The sequence below is a fragment of the Rhinopithecus roxellana genome, chromosome 19 (assembly GCF_007565055.1).
Source record: "Rhinopithecus roxellana isolate Shanxi Qingling chromosome 19, ASM756505v1, whole genome shotgun sequence".
Taxonomy (NCBI): domain Eukaryota; kingdom Metazoa; phylum Chordata; class Mammalia; order Primates; family Cercopithecidae; genus Rhinopithecus; species Rhinopithecus roxellana.
Genome location: NC_044567.1, coordinates 62421537 through 62442573, shown reverse-complemented (window position 1 = coordinate 62442573; position 21037 = coordinate 62421537). Strand labels below are relative to the sequence as shown.

Here is a 21037-nt window from a genome sequence, read left to right as displayed (position 1 = left end):
CCCCGCGCCGCCCCTGCGGGCCGCTCTGGTGCCGTCCGCTAGGTGGTGCCATTGACCGGCCAGCGGCTACGGGTGGGCGACGCCGGCCGCGGGCAGGGGTTACTGCAAGTGGGGTCCCGCGTCTTGGTTGCCAACCCCCTTCACCTTACGTCTTCTCTCCCACCAGTCAGACCCAGGGTGTCTCGTCCTTGGGTCTAAGTCCAGGGCCCCAGGTCACCTCTGCCCCCCCGCGCCCCCCACGCCCCCCGCCCCTCCGTTTCACCTGGGCGCATGCGCTGATTCGGTCAGCGCCCCCGGTCCGGGCGGGCGCGAGTTGGGGCGGGATCTGGCGCGGATGGGGGCGGAGCCGCCGGTGCTGACTGACAGCCTGACTGCGCCGCCGGGACGATCCCTCCGTTCCCGATCCGGCGGGAGGGAGGGGGGAGGGGCGGGATTTCCTGCGGGAGGCGCCGAGCCGGCCTTGGAAAAGGAGAAGGAGAAAGGGGGGTGGGGGGGAGTGGGAGCCACCGTCCTGAGTGCCAGGGACCGAGCAGGGCCAGCCGGACCCAGGCGGGCGGCCAGGAGAGGTGAGGCTGCGGGGCCCGCGCTGGAGGTCAGTGCCCACGGGGGCGGGCGCAAACTAACTTCTCTTGCGGGATCGGCGGGCGCCTCCATCTCCTCGCTCCTTCCGTCCTCCTCGCGCCCCTTTTTCCATCCTCCGCGTTTATACCTCGGGCACTTGGCCCGCCCGGCTTCTCCCGCCGCTTTGTTCCCAGTGGGCCTGGGCTGGGCTGGACTGGGGGGTTGCGCGGCGCTGGAGGGACATTCCGGGGGGCGGGGGAGCCAGCCCGACCCCAGGCACTGCCAAGGGCGTCCTCCGCCCGTGTCGGCCGCGGGCTCCGCGTGGGAGTGCCCCTGGGTTGGGCTTGGGACGTTTGGGGAGTGAGGGGTTCCCGGCCAGGGCCCCAGGCCTGCGCGGATCTCATGCCACAAGACTCTGGCAGTAAATTCGCGGCCACCGAGAAACTGACGTAAGCTTCTCTGCAGTGGAGTCCAGGGTGTGGGCTTCAGGTTCAGGCTTGGGGGGCTTGGGAGCCCAGTTTGTCAGCAGTGTCTGTCTGTTCTCTGCCCAGCTGCTCCTCCACCCGACACAAGGGGCGAGGACGGGTCAGCAACAGGTGCTGTGCAGCTTCCCTCTCTGGCAGGCAGAGCCCCCAGAAATGGGGGGCCAGAAGCACTTCATGCCCTCCATTCACAAAGAGCCCTAGGGCTAGGGCATCCAGCCATTAAAGTGAAGCCTTGAGCCTCCGTAGGGAGGAATCTGGGGGCTGGTGCCTTTGACAGGGAGTGACCCTTGCCCGCCTGCCTGTGCCTGACCCTCCTGGCCCCACCTCCTGGCCCGCCAGTTGTCTGTGGGTGTCGGAGCCTCGGGCTGTGGAGAACAGGCTGCTGGCCCGGCCTGCCCCAGTATGTCATGCTGCCAGGGCCCCTCCTGCCCAAGGTTGAGGTACTGCCAGGTGCCCTGGGTCCCCAGTAACTCAGCCTCCCCCTCCCAGAATGCCACCTCCCCCCCACCAATACTCGTCTCATGCACAGCAGCTTCCTCCGCACTTCGAGTGGCTTAGCTTCACCATCGACTCCGAGGGGAGCCGGGGTGGCTTGGGGGTTCACTGGAGGTCTTGTTCTGCTCATCCTCTCTGCACTCCACTTCTGGGACCCTTGCAGGCTGTGGCCCAGCATTGGACAGAGGCCCTGTGCCTTTTCCTGACCCCTGAGACCGGTGCACCGCTGCTGCCTGAGGCCCAAGGGAATGCTGGCTGCTCTCTGGGCGGGCACTAGTGTTCCCCAGCCAAGCCTGGAAGATTGGTGTGCCCGGTCCCGGCCCATCCCGGAGTTGTCAGAAGCCACAAGCTGATATCCATCCAGATTGCCAGAGCCTCCACCCCCTCAGAGACTGGCTTGCCTTCCTGTGGTGGCAGTTCACAGAGCATCTTTGGGAATATCCCTCAGCACCTGACGAGGAGCCCGCTGCCTGGGATACCAGACTTGCTCCCCCGGAACCGGGAGCCCTCTGAGGGGCTGCGGCATGGCGTCCTGACGCCCCATCTTGGACCCGTTGCCTGCCTTTGCCCTGGACTCCTGAGCGCAGAGCTCAGCCCAGGAGCCAGGATGGGTCGTGAACAGGACCTGATCCTTGCTGTCAAGAATGGAGATGTGACCGGTGTGCAGAAACTGGTGGCAAAGGTCAAGGCCACAAAAACAAGTGAGTACTGGGTGGGACAAGCATCCCGCTGAGGCCTTCTGAGTGCTCAGTTCACAGAGGCTTGAGGGGTGGGGGTGGGTGACTGTGATCTGCATATTTGAGGAGGGTGGACTGTCTTGTTCTCAATAAGAAGTGCCTCTGTGTGAGACAGCCAGAGAGAAAGTTGGGTCCCCCTTGCTGTGTGTCCTTACGCAAGTCACTTAACCTCTCTGGGCTGCAGTTTCCTTGGCTGCAAAATGAGAGGGTTGAAGTACATTCATTCACATTGTTATTGAGTGCCTATTGCTTGTCACCCAGGCTGGAGTACAGTGGCAGGATATCGGCTCACTGGAACCTCCGCCTTCTGGGTTCAAGCCATTCTCCTGCCTCAACCTCCCCAGTAGCTGGGATTACAGGTGTGTGCAACCATACCCAGCTAATTTTTTAAAATATTTTTGGTAGAGATGGTGTTTCACCATGTTGACCAGACTGGTCTTGAACTCCAGACCTCAAGTGATCCACCCACCTAGGCCTCCCAAAGTGCTAGGATTACAGGCATGAGTCACAGAACAAAACAGACCTAAATTTCTGTCTTCGTGGAGTTGCCTTCTAGCAGGTGATCTTTCTGATGTGTTCTTTGGAGACATGAGGTTTCTGACAATGGGTTAGAGAAGACTGAATAGACAGAACTTCATCCCTACCCCCAACCTCAAATGCATACATTCCAACCAGAGCATCTCTGTGTTTGTGTCTTAAGAGGATATCTATAAGATAGTTTTTTGTTTTTTGTTTTTTTTTTTTTGAGACAGAGTCTTGCTTTCTCACCCAAGCTGGAGTGCAGTGACATGATCTCAGCACACTGCAGCCTCTGCCTCCCGGGTTCAAGCGATTCTTCTGCCTTAGCCTCCTGAGTAGCTGGGATTACAGGCACCTGACACCACGCCTGGCTAATTTTTGTATTTTTACTAGAGACGGGGGTTTCACTATCTTCGTCAGGCTGGTCTCGAACTCCTGACCTCAGGTGATCCACCCCCCCCTTCGGCCTCCCAAAGTGCTAGGATTACAGGCGTGAACCACCGCACCGGGCCACAAGATAGCTTTTAAAAAGGGAGTTGTACTGCTTAAAGAAAGTTCAACACTCTCTAACAACTTGCTAAAGTTTCTCTTCTCCTGACATGTTTGCCCTGGGGTGGGGTGTGGCCAGAGCTCATTTACTGGAAGTTTTCACCTAGCCTTGGGACCTGACTGGGCTGTGGGGGGCTCCATGCACAAGTGGCCACACCTGAGCCCCATGTCTTGAGTCCCTCTGTGCGAGGTGCGACCCCCCACAGGGAGAACAGACATCTGGGCTTCAGGGAGAGCTCTCTGGGCTGTCCCGAGAGACCACTGGACTTGTCACCTTGAGATCCCAGATCAGCATGAGCAGGAGGTGGTTCCTGCCACCAGACTGAGGCAGGAGGAGTTCGCTGGATGGGAGGGTCTCCTCTGGAGTTCAGGGACTCTAGCCCCAAGATACACCTTGGCCCTGTGCACAGGAAGGAGTGCCCCAGGCTACCGGAACACCTGGGGTATGGGTGCCAGAGGAAGGGCCTTAACCTCATGCATCCACTGGCACACCAGGGCAGGAGACGCAGGGCCTGGAGAGGTGGAGCCATGGGATAGTCTTTGTGCCTAGGGAAGTGGACACAGGGTGGGTGCCACTGGGGAGGTGCTAAGGAGGTCCCAGGGGAGGGCCCTAAGGTCCAGCAGTGCAGCCACTCCCCTCCTCTGTCTCCTCTCTCACCTCTGTGTTGTTTTTGGCAACCTGCCCAGTGGGGCCTTGGTCAAGCTGCTGCTGGCCTCACAGCTCTGGGGCCTCAAAGTGAGGCCCTAGGGAGGGCAGGAGGGAGGGGTTTGAAGGCTGGTGGCGGGAACTGCAGAGCCAGACTCTTAGGCTCTGAGAAGGTCCCTTGTGCCCAGTGGGAAATGTCTGTGGGGAAGGAGGTCCCTTCCCTCAGTCCCAAAGGGGATAATTCACCCTGCGCAGGCTGTAGGTGCAGGCACAGCATGACTGGGGCTTGGTATTCCTTGTGAGGCCCTGGCACTGTGCCTCCCCTCCCAGTCCTCTAAGAAGCTGGAGAGGCTGGTGACAAAAGTGAGATCACAAGGTGACATTGCAAACCTTGTAGTCTATGAAATATTATAATTTCCTCGCTTGCCTGTGAGATAGGTATTTCAATATCCATTCTGTAGATAAGGAAAGTGATGCTCAGAGAGGGTTAGTGACTTGCCTAAAGTCACACAGCCATAGCATGGCAGAGCAGAGGCAAAGCTGCACCCTGTCCCCTGTGCTCCACACTCAGCTGCCCATCAGAATTACCTAGGGATTGTTCTGTTCTTTTCTTTTTAAAGAGATGGGGTCTCACTTTGGGAGGCTGAGGTGGGCAGATCACTTGATGTCAGCAGTTCGAGACCAGCCTGGGCAACATGGTGAAGCCCCATCTCTACTAAAAATACAAAAATTAGCTCAGTGTGGTGGCGAATGCCTGTAGTCCCAGCTATTCTGGAGGATGAAGCAGGAGGATCGCTTTAACCTGGGAGGCAGAGGTTGCAGTGAGCTGAGATTGCACCACTGCACTCCAGCCTGGGCAACAGAGCAAGAGTCTGTCTCAAAAAAAAAAAAAAAAAAAAAAAGATAGGGAAAAAGATGGGGTCTCGCTATGTTGCCCAGCCTTGAACTCCTGGGCTCTAGTGATCCTCCTGCCTCATCCTCCCACCTCAGCCTCCTGAGTGGCTAGTACTACAGGCAGTGCCACCATGCTGGCCTAGGGATTGTTTCAAAAGTGCAGACTGGGCCAGCCATGATGGCACACACCTATAGTCCTGTTGGCCCAGTGCACAGGAAGGAATCCCCCAGGACTCCTAGTTAGCCTAGGAGTTTGAGACTGGCCTGGGCAACATAGTAAGATGCCATCTCTACAAAAAAATTAAGAAATGATCTGGGCATGGTGGCACACGCCTGTAGTCCTGCCTGTTCAGGAGGCTGAGGTGGGAGGATCGCTTGAGTCGGGGAGGTCAAGGCTGCAGTGAGCCGAGATCGTGCCACTACACTCCAACCTGGGCAACAGAGCAAGACCCTATCTCAGAAAGTAATACATAAATAAAAATAAAAGTGTAGACTCCTTGAACTCTCCTCAAAATCAGACTCATCACAGAGGGCCTGGGACTCTATGAATCAGAAAGTTCTCCCAGTGATTCTGATGCAGTTGTCAGAAGTGAGGCTGAGGACTGTTGCTCCATATCACAAGAAGGCAAAGGAAACTGCTAAAAGGGAGTTGTCAGGGCTCCCCTTTTTCCTTCCAGGGGTTAGCTGGAGCTTTATAGCTATCCAGAGAGAGAACAGGGAGGCGGGAGGTGCTCCCTCAGCCTCCTCCATTTGATATCAGGGCAATTCCCTGCCCCCACCCAGGTCCTCTTCAGGGAGCAGGTGGCTGAGAGAAGAGGGGTACAGTTGCCCTGGCCCTGCTCCCCACCCCTCGCCGCACCACTCCCTTTTCTGAACAATCTCCTTCTTTGGCCAGAGGAAATGGGGTATGCTGGGGCGGCCAGCTGAGCTCATATCCTCTGCCCGGGAGCCTAAATCAGGAGCCACCCTTCCACCCCCAGCACCAGGCCCGGGAAGAAGGTTGTGCCGCAGGGGAAGTGCCTGGAGTCACTGCCAGGAACCGAGACCCTCTGCCCTCTCGCCAGGGTCCCCAGCCCGGTCACTCTGAACCTCTTCCCCACCGCCTTTCCGGCCATTGTTCTGAAAAGAACGGAGCCACCCAGCCTGGCCCTTGCCCTGTTCCTGTCCTGCCTGTCACGTTGTCCTGCCCCTCCCTGGAGGGACTGTATCCCGCCACCCAGCTGCCTCATCCCAAACTGTCCAGGCTGTTGGAGGAAGAGGGCTAAGGGAAGAGTGGGCAGCTTGAAGGGCGCTCTGTGTCTCTTCCCTGCTGACCGCATTATCTCCACTGGGGCTCAGAGAGGTACCGTGGCAGGCCAGGGTCACACAGCCAGAGTGAGCATTTGAACTGTGCGCTTCTGCTTCTAGAGCCTCTCTTCTTTCTACTGCCTCAAATGGTTCTGTATGACAAGGACTTTCCAAGGGGACTGGAGGAAAATGGAGGTCTGTGTTTCTTCCCAGTGGCCACAGCCCCTTTAGCGTTTTGTCCCTCCCTGGCTCTGTCCTTACCTTTGTGGCACAGTGTCCTTCAGCTTGGCCCTCAATGTAGCTGTCCCCTCCCTCCCCGTGCCATGCTCCCCACTGCCAGGTTGGTCCCTCCCCTCCCTGTTGGAATGAATCCCTGTCCTGCCCAGGCTACTGGGGTATTCGGGGGCCCACCGGAGCCTGGGGGGCAGGCCTGGGCCAGCACGCTTGGCACTCCGCCCAGCCTGGCCGAGCCAGGCCCACTCCTTCCCTGCAGGGTGGGTTCTAGCAGGAGGCAGGGGCCGCCCATGACAGGCCTTCCTTCCCTCCCCAGCGCTTCAAGAACCACTCCCACCAGTTCCCTGGCTCTCACAGGGAGCACACTTGCCTGAACCCTGCCCCGAGAGGGGGTGGCCCCAGCTCCTCTTGCCACCAACCTGCAGAGTCCTTGTCCAGGGCATGGACACCTCAGCTAAGACCCTGTAGGTGTGGAGTCAGCAGTAGCAGTGACTCCTGGGCAGTCTGAGCACCCATGGGGATCCCAATGGGGACAGTGCGGGCCCTGTGCCTGCTCTTGTTGGAGGACCATCACCCTAACATCGGGATGGTATTGGCCAACACTTCAGAAGGGCTAGATGGTGAGAGCTCCTGTCTTTGCATATGACAAGGTCAGGCACTGTACTCACAGCCCCCGTGAGCAGGTTCTGATCAGCTCATTTCACAGTTGAGGACACTGAGCCTGGGAGGTTAAATGACTTGTCACAGTCACACAGCTGGCGCCTGGCAGAGCCAGTGTTGGGGAGAGGTCTTTCTAATGTCACCTTCCCTGGGGATGCCCCAGGACTGGGCATCGTGGCCTGCCCTTGAGTACCTAGTGCCTCTTTCCTTCTCTCCCCCGGCCCCTCGGTCCAGTGGGACAACGTGACCAGCTGCCTGGCCCATTCAGGCAGGAATGCTAACCATGCACACCGTGGGCCTGTCCACTGAGGGCACATCGTGCCAGTCCCACCCCCCGCCCCCTTTGGCTCTATAAACAAGCGGGGCTGGGGCAAGGGGAAGCCAGCCCACTGCCGCAGCAGCATCCTGCCCTCACCGCCCTCAGGCTGCTGGGCTGGTGGGCCAGGGTGGGAAGCCACAGTGACGGGACGGGCGAAAGGCCATGGGGCAGGTGCTTTCCTGCATGCCAAGAGGTCAGCCGGGCTGTGACAGGCGGGGGGAGGGATGCTGGGTGAGGGCAGTCATCTGATGGCCCTGACACCTCCTGCTCTGACCCCCAGAGCTCCTGGGCTCCACAAAGAGGCTCAACGTGAACTACCAGGACGCTGACGGGTGAGTGGGAGCCCCCTCCCTCTGCAGAGCCCCGGGGTCGGGGCTGGAGGGAAAGACCCTGAGGCCCAGGGCCCCTTTCCCTCTCAAACTTGGCCCTGGAAGTGTATTTGCTGTGAGCTGTGGGTCCTGTCCCTGGGCTGGAGGGAGGGGCACCCGACTGCCTGTGGAGTTAGCGCTGAGTGAGGGGAGGGGCCTTGGTGCCTCTATGCGGGGCCTCCTGGGGTCAGATTCCTTCGGGGCCCCCTTTTCTCCCTGGAGGGTAGGAGCCCTCAGGCTTCTGCTCCCACGGCCCCCTCCCCTGGGCCAGCTTGAGGGGGGTGGCGAGACAAACGGGCCTCTCAGCACAGACACTGAGCTCTTTCATGCTGTGGCTCAGCCACTGCGCTCCCACGGCAGGGCTGGCAGGGTGTGGGGGGCTCAGCCACTGTGCTCCCACGGCAGGGCTGGCGGGGTGTGGGGGGCTCAGCCACTGCGCTCCCGCGACAGGGCTGGAGGGGTGTGGGGGGATCAGCCACTGCACTCCCGCGCAGGGCTGGAGGGGTGTGGGTGATCAGCCACTGCGCTCCCGCGGCAGGGCTGGAGGGGTGTGGGGGGCTCAGCCACTGCGCTCCCGCGGCAGGGCTGGAGGGGTGTGGGGGGATCAGCCACTGCGCTCCCACGGCAGGGCTGGAGGGGTGTGGGGGGGGATCAGCCACTGTGCTCCTGCGGCAGGGCTGGAGGGGTGTGGGGGGGATCAGCCACTGCGCTCCTGCGGCAGGGCTGGAGGGGTGTGGGGGACTCAGCCACTGTGCTCCTGCGGCAGGGCTGGAGGGGTGTGGGGGGGATCAGCCACTGCGCTCCCACGGCAGGGCTGGAGGGGTGTGGGGGGGATCAGCCACTGTGCTCCCGCGGCAGGGCTGGAGGGGTGTGGGGGGGATCAGCCACTGCGCTCCTGCGGCAGGGCTGGAGGGGTGTGGGGGACTCAGCCACTGTGCTCCTGCGGCAGGGCTGGAGGGGTGTGGGGGGGATCAGCCACTGCGCTCCCACGGCAGGGCTGGTGGGGTTGTGGGGGGGTCAGTAACCCATCCCTGCCAGCCCCAGGATAGGTTTGGGTATGGAAGACCAGGATTTGGGGGTGGGGGCTGCCCACCAGCACTCCAACTTTGTGTCCTCTCACACCAGATTCTCTGCCCTCCACCATGCTGCTTTGGGGGGCAGCCTGGAGCTCATAGCCTTGCTGCTAGAGGCTCAGGCCACTGTTGACATCAAGGACAGCAATGGTGAGACCCCCATGTGCCCCTGACCCCCACTCCAGGCAGCTAGGGGCCCTACCCAGACCCTCGGACCAGAGCTTGCTCCCATGACAACGTAGCAATGCTAATAGTTGTTAGCACAGCATCTCTGGGCTTGCAAGTGGCTTTTCCCTGTTTAATCTTCACAGCCTTCTTGCGCAGGGGAGTGGTACTAACATCCCGTTATTCAGATGAGTAGGTTGAGGCTCAGTGAGGTTTTGCTGCTGTCCTGGGGTCATCATGATCCGTGGTGGGCACAGCAGGACTCTGGCTTCAGCCCTGTCAAGCCGGACCTCTTCCTAACCACACCTGGATGGAGCCAGCATTGCATCCCCTTGGGCTCTGCCCTCCCAGCTGGGATGGCTCCATCCTCTGCTCAGTTCCTCTCCACCCCCAAGGCCGTCCCAGGACCCCCCTCAGAATCGCTTTCCTCCTGCCAGGCATGCGCCCGCTGCACTACGCAGCCTGGCAGGGCCGGCTGGAGCCTGTGAGGCTGCTGCTGCGCGCCTCTGCGGCCGTCAATGCCGCCTCGCTGGACGGACAGATCCCCCTTCACCTGGCCGCGCAGTATGGACACTATGAGGTGGTACGTGAGGCTGCCCACAGGGGCGTGGCGTGGGGCGGGGTGGGGTGCTGGACAGGCCAGGCCCCCTAACTTGGCTCCCCCGACCCCAGTCAGAAATGCTCCTCCAACATCAGTCCAACCCATGCCTGGTCAACAAGGCCAAGAAGACACCCCTGGACCTGGCCTGTGAATTTGGCCGACTCAAGGTGAGGCCCGCAGCCTTGGGGTGCTGGGTCCTGGACGTCTACAGGGTCTCAGGAGGAGGCTCTAACTGGGCGCTGGGTGCTGCAGGTGGCCCAGCTACTACTGAATAGTCACTTATGTGTGGCACTGCTGGAGGGCGAGGCCAAGGACCCTTGTGACCCCAACTATACGACGCCCCTGCACTTGGCTGCCAAGAATGGCCACAGGGAAGTCATCAGGTACTCTTGGGGTCCCCCCGCTTCCTCTTCACCTGCCTGCGGGACAATTGGTGCCCCTCATTGCCCTCCCCTGCTGCCCTCATCCCCCAGACTCTCCATCTCCCAGGCCCCTAGCAGTCAGCACCTCCTCCTGCCCCACCTCCCCTGTGACTCCCCTTGTCCACTGCAGGCAGCTCCTGAGAGCTGGGATCGAGATCAACCGCCAGACCAAGACGGGTACGGCGCTCCACGAGGCCGCACTGTATGGCAAGACCGAGGTGGTGCGGCTGCTCCTGGAGGTGGGTGTGGGCCCCTGCTCCCTCGCAGGTGTCCATGGGGCCTCTGCCCTGTGCCCCAACTGGGCTGGGGAGGTACAGGACAGAGGACTCCAGCATGGTTTTTGCATTGGCATCAGGGAAGAGGCCTGACTTCCTTCTGAATGGTGCCGAGGCAGTGCGGATGGATCGGGGGCAGACCAACCTGATTGGCACCCCAGATGTGCCTCTTACTAGCTGAGTGAACTTGAGCTTGTCCTTGACTGAGTCCCTGAGCTTCTATTTCCTCATGTGTAAAATCTGAAAATGATAATAGTACCTATGTCCTGGGTAGCTGAGAGAATCGGGTGAGGGGTGTCAAAGTGCCCAGTGTGTGCTCATGCGACGCTGTGTACCCAGGGAGGTGTGGACGTGAACATCCGGAATACGTATAACCAGACGGCACTGGACATAGTGAATCAGTTCACCACCTCCCAGGCCAGCCGGGAAATCAAGCAGCTACTGCGGGGTGAGTACGGGGGAGGATACCCTGCCCAGGGGGGCCTGGAGCTGCTCAAGTAGGTACCAGGATGTGGAGGGGGAGTGGACGTCCCTGGGGGAGGGTTGTCAAGGGGATGAGGGGTGGAAAGATGCCCTAAGGACCCTTAGATGACACCTGTCCCCTGCCCCATTCTCTTAGAGGCCTCAGGGATCCTGAAGGTCCGAGCACTCAAGGATTTCTGGAACCTCCATGATCCCACTGCTCTCAATGTCCGGGCAGGGGATGTCATCACGGTGAGGGACCCCAAGCAGGCATTGCAAATACAAATGATTGCTGTTACTTATTTGGGTACCCGCTATGTTACCAGGTTCTGATCTGAGGTCTCTATATGTACCCTCATTTAATTCTTCCCAAAGCCAGGGAAGGCCGTGCTATTAGCATTTCTTCTTTAGAGATGACAAAATTGAGAATTAAACAAAATAAAATCAAGAGAAATTAAAGTGACTTGCCCAAGGTCACACAGCTAGCAAGTACTGGAGCTGGGATTTGACCACAGACTGCCACTGGGGCTTGCCCTGGAGGCACAGGGGAGATTGAGCTGGCTGCTGGCAGCAGGGGTGGAACTTGGGCCAGTGTGGGCATCAGAGGCCAACTCCTCAGGGGTAGGGGAAGAGCTGCACCAGGGTTGCCAGACCGCAGCTGTAGGGACAACTGTTTGCCACTTGCCTGGTGCTGGGAGTGACCGTCCCCACTCCCCCCCGGCCACAGGTGCTGGAACAGCATCCCGACGGCCGCTGGAAGGGCCACATCCACGAGAGCCAGAGGGGCACAGACCGCATAGGCTACTTCCCCCCAGGCATTGTCGAGGTGGTCAGCAAGCGGGTGGGCATCCCTGCAGCCCGCCTCCCCTCCGCACCCGCCCCCCTGCGCCCAGGCTTCTCCCGAACACCACAGCCTCCTGCCGAAGAACCCCCGCACCCTCTTACCTACAGCCAGCTCCCTCGGGTGGGCCTCAGCCCAGACAGCCCAGGTACCTGCTCCCAGGGGGCAGTGCTGGGCACTGTGTGGGTGTGTGGCCTGGGCAAGCTGCCAGTCAGCTGTCGGCAGCGTCCCTTGGGGCTCTGACCCTTTGGCTTCTGCTCCCCACAGCAGGTGACAGGAATAGCGTGGGCAGCGAGGGCAGCGTGGGCAGCATCCGCAGTGCCGGCAGTGGGCAGAGCTCTGAGGGCACTAACGGCCACGGCCCTGGCCTCCTGATTGAGAACGCCCAGGTAGGATGGTGGGGTCACGGACCAGGGCAGGGCTCACCCCCCACTGCCAGTTCCCCAAATGCTGAGTTGGCTCCTGCCCTGTCTCCAGCCACTGCCCTCAGCCGGAGAGGACCAGGTGCTGCCAGGACTCCACCCACCATCCCTGGCAGGTAGGAAGGGTCAGGGGACCTGGGCTGGCTAGGAGAGGTGCAGGTAAGGAGGCCGAGGGTAGGCACCCCTTCCTCCTGCCACTTCTCCATTCTATTTTTCTTTCCTTGAAGACAACCTGAGCCACCACCCTCTGACCAACTGCCGCTCTGGGGAGCAGATCTTCACCCAGGACGTGCGGCCAGAGCAGCTGCTGGAGGGGAAGGTGTGACCTCCATTGGGGTGCACTGTGGGCCTTGGGGTGGGTAGGGCAGGGGAGATGCAAGGGCCTCTGTATGGACTGAAGCCCCACTCAGGCAGGCCCTGAGCCCCTGGTGGCGGCCGGGGCCTTGGTCCAGCTCCTGCTAATTCTGCCGCCTTCCCCCACCCTTGCAGGACGCGCAGGCCATTCATAACTGGCTAAGCGAGTTCCAGCTGGAGGGCTACACTGCCCACTTTCTGCAGGCCGGCTATGATGTGCCCACCATCAGCCGCATGACACCTGAGGTGGGTGCTGCATCTGGGAAGCAGTGCCCAGTGGGCAGGGGAGGGCCCAGCAGGCAGGGGAGGGGCCTGATGGCCAGACTCTGTGTGGCAGGACCTGACGGCCATCGGGGTCACCAAGCCTGGGCACAGGAAGAAGATCGCCTCCGAGATCGCTCAGCTCAGCATCGCCGAGTGGCTGCCCAGCTACATCCCAGTGAGCTATCAAGGGTGACTGGGGAGTGGGGCATGTGCTGTCACCCTCAGCTGTGGCTTTGCGGTGCCTTTTCCCCTCTGGCTGGGGGCGGAGGCTGGCTGGGAGCTGTTCTGAGGACGGTGCTCTTCCAGACCGACCTGCTGGAGTGGCTGTGTGCACTGGGGCTGCCGCAGTACCACAAGCAGCTGGTGAGCAGTGGCTACGACTCCATGGGGCTGGTGGCCGACCTCACCTGGGAGGAGCTGCAGGAGATTGGGGTCAACAAGCTCGGTAAGGACTGCCCTGAGGCCCGGCTGGGCCCCCACCTGCCTCCGGGGTCTCCAAGAGGAGAGAGAATGGGACCCAGCGGTGACCAGGACAACCCCAGCCCCAGCTAACCTTGCCACTTCCGTCCCCCATGTCAGGGCATCAGAAGAAGCTCATGCTGGGGGTGAAGCGACTGGCAGAGCTTCGGCGGGGCCTGCTGCAGGGTGAGGCCCTCTGTGAAGGCGGGCGCCGGCTGGCCAAGGGTCCGGAGCTGATGGCCATCGAGGGGCTGGAGAACGGGGAAGGCCCAGCTACGACTGGCCCACGGCTCCTCACCTTCCAGGGCAGCGAACTAAGCCCAGAGCTACAAGCGGCCATGGCAGGGGGTGGCCCTGAACCACTCCCCCTCCCACCTGCCCGCTCTCCCAGCCAGGAGAGCATCGGGGCGCGCTCGCGGGGGTCTGGCCACTCACAGGAACCGCCTGCCCCACAGCCCAGCGGCGGAGATCCCAGCAACCCCCAGGAGAGGAACCTTCCAGAGGGCACAGAGCGGCCCCCTAAGCTTTGTTCCTCACTTCCTGGCCAAGGACCCCCACCCTATGTTTTTATGTACCCCCAGGGCTCACCCTCCAGCCCGGCCCCAGGGCCACCTGCTGGTGCACCCTGGGCCTTCTCCTATTTGGCCGGGCCCCCTGCCACTCCCCCAGACCCGCCTCGACCTAAACGCCGGTCCCACAGCCTAAGCCGCCCTGGCCCCACGGAGGGGGATGCTGAAGGGGAGGCTGAAGGGCCGGTGGGCAGCGCCCTGGGCAGTTATGCTACCCTTACCCGGCGGCCAGGACGCAGCGCCCTTGTCCGGACCAGTCCTAGCGTGACCCCAACTCCAGCTCGGGGGACTCCTCGCAGCCAGTCCTTCGCCCTGCGGGCCCGGCGCAAAGGCCCCCCGCCCCCACCCCCCAAGCGCCTCAGCTCCGTCTCTGGCCCCAGCCCGGAGCCACCTCCACTAGATGGGAGCCCAGGGCCCAAGGAAGGGGCCACGGGGCCCCGAAGGCGAACACTGAGTGAACCCGCTGGCCCCTCAGAGCCCACTGGCCCACCTGCCCCGGCTGGGCCTGCATCAGATACAGAGGAGGAGGAGCCAAGCCCCGAGGGGATGCCCCCATCTCGGGGCAGCTCCGGGGAAGGGCTGCCGTTTGCAGAGGAAGGGAACCTGACCATCAAACAGCGCCCGAAGCCCGCTGGCCCCCCGCCCCGAGAGACACCCGTGCCCCCTGGCCTTGATTTCAACCTCACGGAATCAGACACTGTTAAGCGGAGGCCCAAGTGCCGCGAGAGAGAGCCGCTGCAGACCGCACTGCTGGCCTTCGGAGTGGCCAGTGCCACACCTGACTCTGCTGCCCCCCTGCCTTCCCCAACTCCTGGCGAGTCTCCTTTAGCTTCTAGCCCTCCCCAGCCCGAGCCCAGCAGCCTTCCAGCCCAAGGAGTTCCAACCCCCCTTGCTCCCAGCCCCGCCACGCAGCCTCCGGTGCCACCCTGCCCAGGGGCAGGTCTGGAAAGCTCAGCTGCTAGTCGGTGGAATGGGGAGACAGAACTCCCGGCTGCCCCTGCCGCCCTCCTCAAGGTGCCCGGAGCAGGTAAGAGGGGAGGCCTGTGGGAGAGGCACTGCTGGCAGGGTTATGTCTGGCTCAGCCAAGTCCCAGGCCAACCATTTTGTCTCTGCAGGAACAGCCCCCAAGCCTGTGTCGGTGGCCTGCACCCAGCTGGCATTTTCTGGCCCTAAGCTAGCGTCCCGGCTCGGCCCCCGCCCGGTGCCTCCTCCACGGCCTGAGAGCACTGGGACTGTGGGCCCAGGCAAGGCCCAGCAGAGACTAGAGCAGACCAGCTCGTCCCTGGCAGCTGCACTGAGAGCCGCAGAGAAGAGCATTGGCACAGAGGAGCAAGAGGGGTGAGGGGCCGGATGGGGAGGGAGAGAAGGCTGCGGAGAAATGGCGCTCCCTGCATCCTCTGCCCAGGGACCATGGGGATATTGGAGGGGGACATTGCAGGCACTAATGGGATAAGAGGCCAGGTGTTGGACTCACCCAGATAAGGGAATCCTGGTGGCTGCCATTTAAGAGGCACATGAGCCTGGCCAGTCCCTTGCCTCTCTGAGCCTCTGGGAGCTATGACAGCTCCCTGCGCCAGGGCCAGTGGGGTACAGGCCAGTGGCTGATCTGACCGCATCCTTCCCCTTGCTGCAGTGCCCCCAGCGCCTCCACCAAGCACATTCTGGATGACATCAGCACCATGTTCGATGCCCTGGCTGACCAGCTGGACGCCATGCTGGACTGAGCTCTCCAGCAGTGCCCACTGTGACCTGCCGAAGTCCACTGCCTTTGCCCCAGCACAAAAGAGGCCCCTGCCACCCTAGGGATGGGCCAAAGGCTGGTCAGGCTGAAGCGCCCCTCCTAGCAGGGCCCCTTCCCACTCCAAGCCAGCGGCTGTGAGCACCGCAGCTCTTGTGGGGCAGCCCAGCTTCTCAGAACCTGACTAGCGAGGGGCCTCCACTGCATCTCAGCCAAGCCCCTCCCAGGGTGATCTGACCGACAGCCCTGCTCCTGGACAGGGACCCTGGTAAGAGCTCTCTCCTCAGGGAGGAAGCCGGGGTGGGGCTCTGGGGGTGCTTTCTCTGCACCCCCCAGCCTGTGTCCCAAGTTGTTGTGCCAAGGGAATGCCTCTTGCCACCCACCATCCTGCCCAGGCCCTGAGAGGCTGGAGGAGGCATGTGTCTGGCCGGGCCCCCTCTCCGTAGGTGTACAGAGGACATGTAAATACACAACGGTGGTGCCCAGGCAGCTCCTGCCCCCGCCTTCCCTCAGAGGCAGGGCTAGCAGGGGTGGGAGGCAGTGGGCTTAACAGATCCCACAAGTCCTAACTTTTCAATTGTAAATGTTATTTTTTAAGCAGAGAGAAATGCATATATTTTAAATGGAATTTATTCTATCTATTAACTGCCTGAGAGGACACAATGGGGGAGGGGCTTCGGACCATAGCAGGAGCCCCCGCTGCCCACCTGAGGGCAGGGAGAGCCTGACCCCGTTGGCCCAGGCCCTGGCTCTGTAACCATTAACCTCTTCCCCCAACTAACACCAATGAAAACACCATTCCACGTGACTGGGCTGTGTGTTTGCCTCTGTGACATGGGGACCCCTGACCCCAGGGGTCTCACCTGAGCCAGACCTGAGGGACCCACCAGCGTAGATGGAGGAAGGCTGAGGCCTCCCTTTGCCAGCCACCGCCGTGGGTGGGCAGACCCTGCAGTGGCCTTACAGACCAGCCACAGGTGTTTCTTAGCAATTGACACATTTTAATACAAACCAGTCTACATTCATTCCTAAAAGGCTCATTTCCAGTAAAAAATATACACCAGTAGAAACTTCTCCCAGAACTGGGGCAGAGGCTGAGGAGACCTGGGCCAGATTCCCCGAGACTGACAGACAGCCAGCTTGAGCCAGGCACAGGAAGAGGCTCCAGGGCGAAGCGGGGCCCTGCTCCATCTTCAGGTTCAGGCGGGAGACTCCCCCGCAGAGGGAGGGAGGGGAGGCACTCGAGGCCACATCCAGGCAAGCACCACCACCCTGCCCTCCACGGCAGCCTTGGGAGTTGGACATGTTGGCCAAGGCTGCTGCTGTTGCTTCTCCAAAGAAGGTTCGCTTCAAGGCCATGTCCAGGGACCCACAAGCAGAGGCACTGGGGGGCAAGGGATCCCCAAGGGGGCAGCCCACAGGCGAGGGGGTTGAGGGCCCCTCTAGGGAGCGCCTGAGGCCATACATTCAAGAGTGTCCCTGGTGAGGCCCAGAGAAGAGCCAGGACTGGCCAAGGGCCCAGGCCGTCAGCTCCTCCACAGTGAGCCCCAGGGCCCAGGAAGACAGCGGGGTCTGACACGGGGAGCTGGGCTTCCAGTGCCACGGGTGCAGGAGCAAACCCGGAAACATTCATGATACCAACTTCCCTGTTCAGAAATGGGTCTGGCTTTAGCCCCTGGGATGGGGGCAACTACGGCTGCCATAGCCAGTGGCTCAGAAGGGAGAGTTCATGCCCAGCTTAGTTTCAAACTGCAGCTTCTGTCGCTTCTGGTAGCGGACTCGGACCCTGATGGGGCAGGAGATTAAAGTACAGGTTGGCAACAATCCTTAGACCGGGGGCCAGGGCAGGACAACAGAGGAGAAGGGAGGGATGAGCAGCGGAAAGGTGGGGGAGTGTCGCCAAGGGAGTGACTGGTTTAGGGAACATGCCTGAGCCCAGAGGGAGGCGCCCTGCTGACAGCTCACCGAATCTCATGTAGCTTCACGATCTCATTGGTCACCACCACAAGGACCAGGGACAGGCAGCCCAGGAGCCATGTCAGCAAGGGCACGTCCTCCAGGCCAAAGTGGACATGGCTGTCCCTGTGCGTCCACAGCTGCAGGTCCACGGCCGTCTGGACCACCTGACCCAGCAGCCTGCGGGAGGCGGCAGCCCCGTGTGAGCCCTGACACTGCCTGCTTCCTTCCCTGCTCTCCCCAGTACAGCAGTTAGCTCAGGCAGGGCACAGTTAAACCTCTGGCCCTGGTCCCGCCCTCCAATCCTAGCCCTGCAGAAGCCCCTCTCCTCCCCAGCCCGCACTCTGCCCTCCATCCTAGCAATACTCACACCACAGGCACTGTCACGGCCCACCAGAGGTTGGTCAAGGGGCTCTTTCTCCACAGGGGCTTGGTGCGATGCACATGGGTGATGGAAATGAAGACTGGGGAAAGTGGGGCGATGTGGGGGTCAGAATTCCACAGTGGGGCTCCTCTCCCACCATCATCTGCACCCTCCCAGGGAGCCCTCTCACCAGTGTGCAGAACAATCAGGGCGGCCGTGAGCTTCTGAGCCGACAGCAGTCCGTTGGCAAAGTCCTCAAACCAGGCTGGAGCCCTGTCGTCGTTGCTGCCAAAGTGAGGCATGGGCTCAGCCCCTCTGGGGCCGCAGGGAGGTAGGCTGGGGTGGGGAGGGAGGAAGCCTTGAGGTGAGGCAGGCGGTGGGTGGATCTCTGGGGCTGGGACCCACCTGGGCAGCATGATGGAGGAGCAGTTGGTGAGGTTGCCGGCCCGGGAGCTGTCACAGAAGCTCTGCAGTGTGAAGCCAAAGCAGATGAGGCACGAGCTGATGGTGAGGCTGAACTTGAGCAGGAAGCAGAGCAGGAAGTAGTGCTGGGTCTGCCGGGGAACAAGGCCAGTCACTCCTGGGGCGCACAGCCCCTCTGCCGGCTGCTCCTAGCTCTTCCACGTACTCAACAGGCTCTTAGTAAATGGTCAGGCCTAGGGTATAGGGAGCTCACACCCCAGCAAGGGTCTTTCCCAGCTCTGTGCCGCCACCTCCTCTTTGATCTGGGGGAAGACTAGGAACCAAGTGCCAGCTTCCCAGTTCTGCTGAAGTCTCCCATCCAGAGCCTTCCAGATTAGCCCCTCTCTCCTCCCCCAACCCTGTCCCTTCCATGCTCACTTGCAAGGCTCACAGGGTCTGCTTCGCTTACCTTCTTGGGAATGGACTGGAGGTTTTTCCCTGTTGCCATAGACATGATGGAGCTATGGGGGGGCTTCCCCAGCAGAGAGATGCTGAAAAGCAGAGATCACATAGAGGGATGGTGACAATGACCCTCTGTCCCTCAATTCTCACAGAGGGAGCCTCTAGGGAGTCTTGCGTGTGAGGTCGAGTCTGTCGAGGGGATGGAGTAAAACAAAGGCTGGGCGGCAGTGGCTCACACCTGTAATCCCAGCACTTTGGGAGGCCGAGACGGGCAGATCATTTGAGGTCAGGAGTTCAAAACCAGCCTGGCCAACATGACAAAACCCCAACTCTACTAAAAACAAAAATTAACCGGGCGTGGTAGTGGGCACCTATAATCCTAGCTACTCAGGAGGCTGAGGCAGAAGAATCACTTGAGCCTGGGAGGCGGAGGTTGCAATGAGCAGAGATTGTACCATTGCACTCCAGCCTGGGTGACAGAGTGAGACTCCATCTCAAAAAAAAAAAAAAAAAAAAAGACAAAGGGGGTTCCCTCCATGCCTCCTGTACCAGAGGAGGTGAGCCCTGAGCAGTTCCAGAACCTTGGGCTCCTAGGGCTGCACAGTGACATCCAGACACCTCCAGCTTGGGCTTGGGGGGTGGGGAAGCTGCATGGCATCTCACCTGAGCAGAGGGTAGCAAAAGCAGGACAGCCACAGGATGTCAGTGGTACTCAGGAGTGGCGGCAGCTGGACCAGGCAAGAAAGGAACTAAACCAGGAAAGAAGCCAAGAACCACAGTTCGATTCAGGCAAATAATAAGGGCATAGGAGCCCCCGAGCTCCCTTGCCCCAGGCCCAGATAGATGCTCACATCCTGCCAGAGGGAAGTGGGGCCGGAGGGAATACTGTTCTGCCAGCGAGTGTCATCTCCAAAAGCCTAGGGGCTTCACAGGGCTCTGGGGGCCCCTTGACTGTACTGCTACCCCCAGCCTCCCTCCTCAGATGTTCTGCTAGCCCCTGAGTGAAGGGGCGAGTGGCACGGGGGTGATGCCTGTGCGGGCCCCACCTCACCTGGATGACCACGAGAGTCAGCTGACACTGCAGCAGGAAGAGGAAGCACTTACGGATGCCATAGGTGGCGTGCCGAGCCTAGGGACCAAGAGGGACAGATTATGGCTGGGTCTGCCTGTCCTCTCCCAGGCCCAACAGGTGACACACTTCAGCCAAGAGCCAGACTCCCAGGATGCTTCTATAAGGGGAGCAGAGGCGAATGTTACTGCCTGGGAGAGCCCACTCGGAGGGCTGGGGCATGAGGTCCCCCAGATAGGTCCTGTGCTGTTACTCCCACCCTGGGCGGGTCCTGCGTCTCTCCTCCTTTGCCTGCCAAAGCACCCACCTGTTCGATAAGCCGGATGATGCTGATGGTCTCCTCCTGGCGAAAGGTCAGGGAGCAGGGCAGGCTGTTGAGCTGCCCTGACAGCTGCAGGGGAGAAAGGCCATCCGAGGCCTGGGCCATGCTGGTGCTGGTGGCATAGCCAAAGGTCTCCCAGGAGCAACGGGACGGGTACAGGGGATCCAGGGCAATGCTGCTCAGGGTGGGAGACACATACCCTTCAGCTGCATCTCCCACAGGACTGGGCACCCCACCCTCTTCTCCCACCGTGCCCAAGTGCATTGGTCCCAGCCAGGGGAAGTTGGCCATGGTACACACCCCCAGCCCCATACAGGCCCATCTGACCCTCTGGTGTGGGAGGTAGAGGCTGGCCCGCAGGCTCCAGGGTCCCGCCCTGACCTGATGTCACTCTGGAGGAAGAGGCAGCTGTTCCGCAGGTTGGCAGAGCTGCCCAGGCAGCAGGTCACCTCCCCGTACTCTTGCATGATCTTTATCATCTCACACATGGCTGAGGACAGCATATGAGGGCACAAGAGTCAGGCAGGCAGAGCGCCATGTGGGCACTGGGCAGAGACCCATGGGACAGGACAGCAGGAGGCAATGGGAGGTAGGCCCCTCTTTGAAACAACCCCACCCCCAGCAGCGGGATCATGTGAACATTGGCACTTCTGACTCCAACCCACAAGATTCCCCAGCTGACCCCAGCCCAGGTTTCTTCACTCCCTGCATGGAAAACCTACATCCCTCCAGAGCCCACAGGGTGCCTGGGCCCAGGCAGAGCGCAGCCACAGGGACCAGGCTGCCCAAGTACCCGTGGCCACAGCACTCACTCTCCGGGGTGCAGTCGGTGAAGAGGGGCACTAGCAGGGGCACGTTGTCAATGTTCTGCAGGTGGGGCCGCACTTGGTGGATACCCCGGGGCAGCTTAGCCTGGAGAAAGCAGAGATGCCAGTGGCTTCAGGATGGGGATCAGCATCCCTCCATCCCTCCCCTTCATGTACCTGCCCACTACCTCTCTACCTCTACCCTGGACCAGCTATGGGACCACTACAGGAACACGTGAGACAGATCCTGCCATCGT

At 61.0% G+C, this 21037-nt stretch overlaps 2 protein-coding genes across 18 annotated transcripts in view; one reads left to right on the top strand and one right to left on the bottom strand.

Annotated features, from left to right (window-relative positions):
- Positions 1 to 411: 411 nt before the first annotated feature.
- On the top strand, positions 412 to 16207 carry CASKIN2 (CASK interacting protein 2). 3 transcript variants are annotated; one of them, XM_010387605.2, is made up of 20 exons: positions 412 to 566; positions 1705 to 2242; positions 7667 to 7718; positions 8880 to 8977; positions 9430 to 9575; positions 9665 to 9760; positions 9846 to 9976; positions 10146 to 10254; positions 10630 to 10738; positions 10910 to 11004; positions 11480 to 11741; positions 11861 to 11982; positions 12071 to 12131; positions 12243 to 12334; positions 12505 to 12615; positions 12707 to 12808; positions 12940 to 13078; positions 13213 to 14688; positions 14777 to 14999; positions 15295 to 16207. In XM_010387605.2, the coding sequence occupies exons 2-20, from the start codon at positions 2149 to 2151 to the stop codon at positions 15383 to 15385; spliced, it is 3609 nt and encodes a 1202-aa protein (XP_010385907.1). In that variant the 5' UTR covers positions 412 to 566; positions 1705 to 2148; the 3' UTR covers positions 15386 to 16207. The 3 variants fall into 3 exon arrangements, with proteins under 3 accessions (XP_010385907.1, XP_010385908.1, XP_010385911.1); XM_010387606.2 differs by having other exon boundaries at positions 412 to 592; XM_010387609.1 differs by lacking the exons at positions 412 to 566; positions 1705 to 2242 and adding an exon at positions 6070 to 6228.
- Positions 16208 to 16379: 172 nt separating this feature from the next.
- TMEM94 (transmembrane protein 94) overlaps positions 16380 to 21037 on the bottom strand; it is a 46970-nt gene continuing 42312 nt past the window's right edge. For 10 of the 15 annotated variants that reach the window (XM_030924159.1, XM_030924160.1, XM_030924153.1 and 7 more), the window contains 10 exons: positions 20787 to 20886; positions 20356 to 20464; positions 19960 to 20149; positions 19635 to 19712; positions 19247 to 19332; positions 18591 to 18672; positions 18125 to 18273; positions 17726 to 18004; positions 17365 to 17535; positions 16380 to 17185 (listed from right to left, as the gene is read on the bottom strand). In XM_030924159.1, the coding sequence (XP_030780019.1) occupies positions 17113 to 17185; positions 17365 to 17535; positions 17726 to 18004; positions 18125 to 18273; positions 18591 to 18672; positions 19247 to 19332; positions 19635 to 19712; positions 19960 to 20149; positions 20356 to 20464; positions 20787 to 20886 (1317 nt within the window). In that variant the 3' untranslated portion in view covers positions 16380 to 17112. The remainder of the gene's footprint in view (positions 17186 to 17364; positions 17536 to 17725; positions 18005 to 18124; positions 18274 to 18590; positions 18673 to 19246; positions 19333 to 19634; positions 19713 to 19959; positions 20150 to 20355; positions 20465 to 20786; positions 20887 to 21037) is intronic. The other 5 variants (XM_030924162.1, XM_030924157.1, XM_030924158.1 and 2 more) reach the window with 1 other exon arrangement.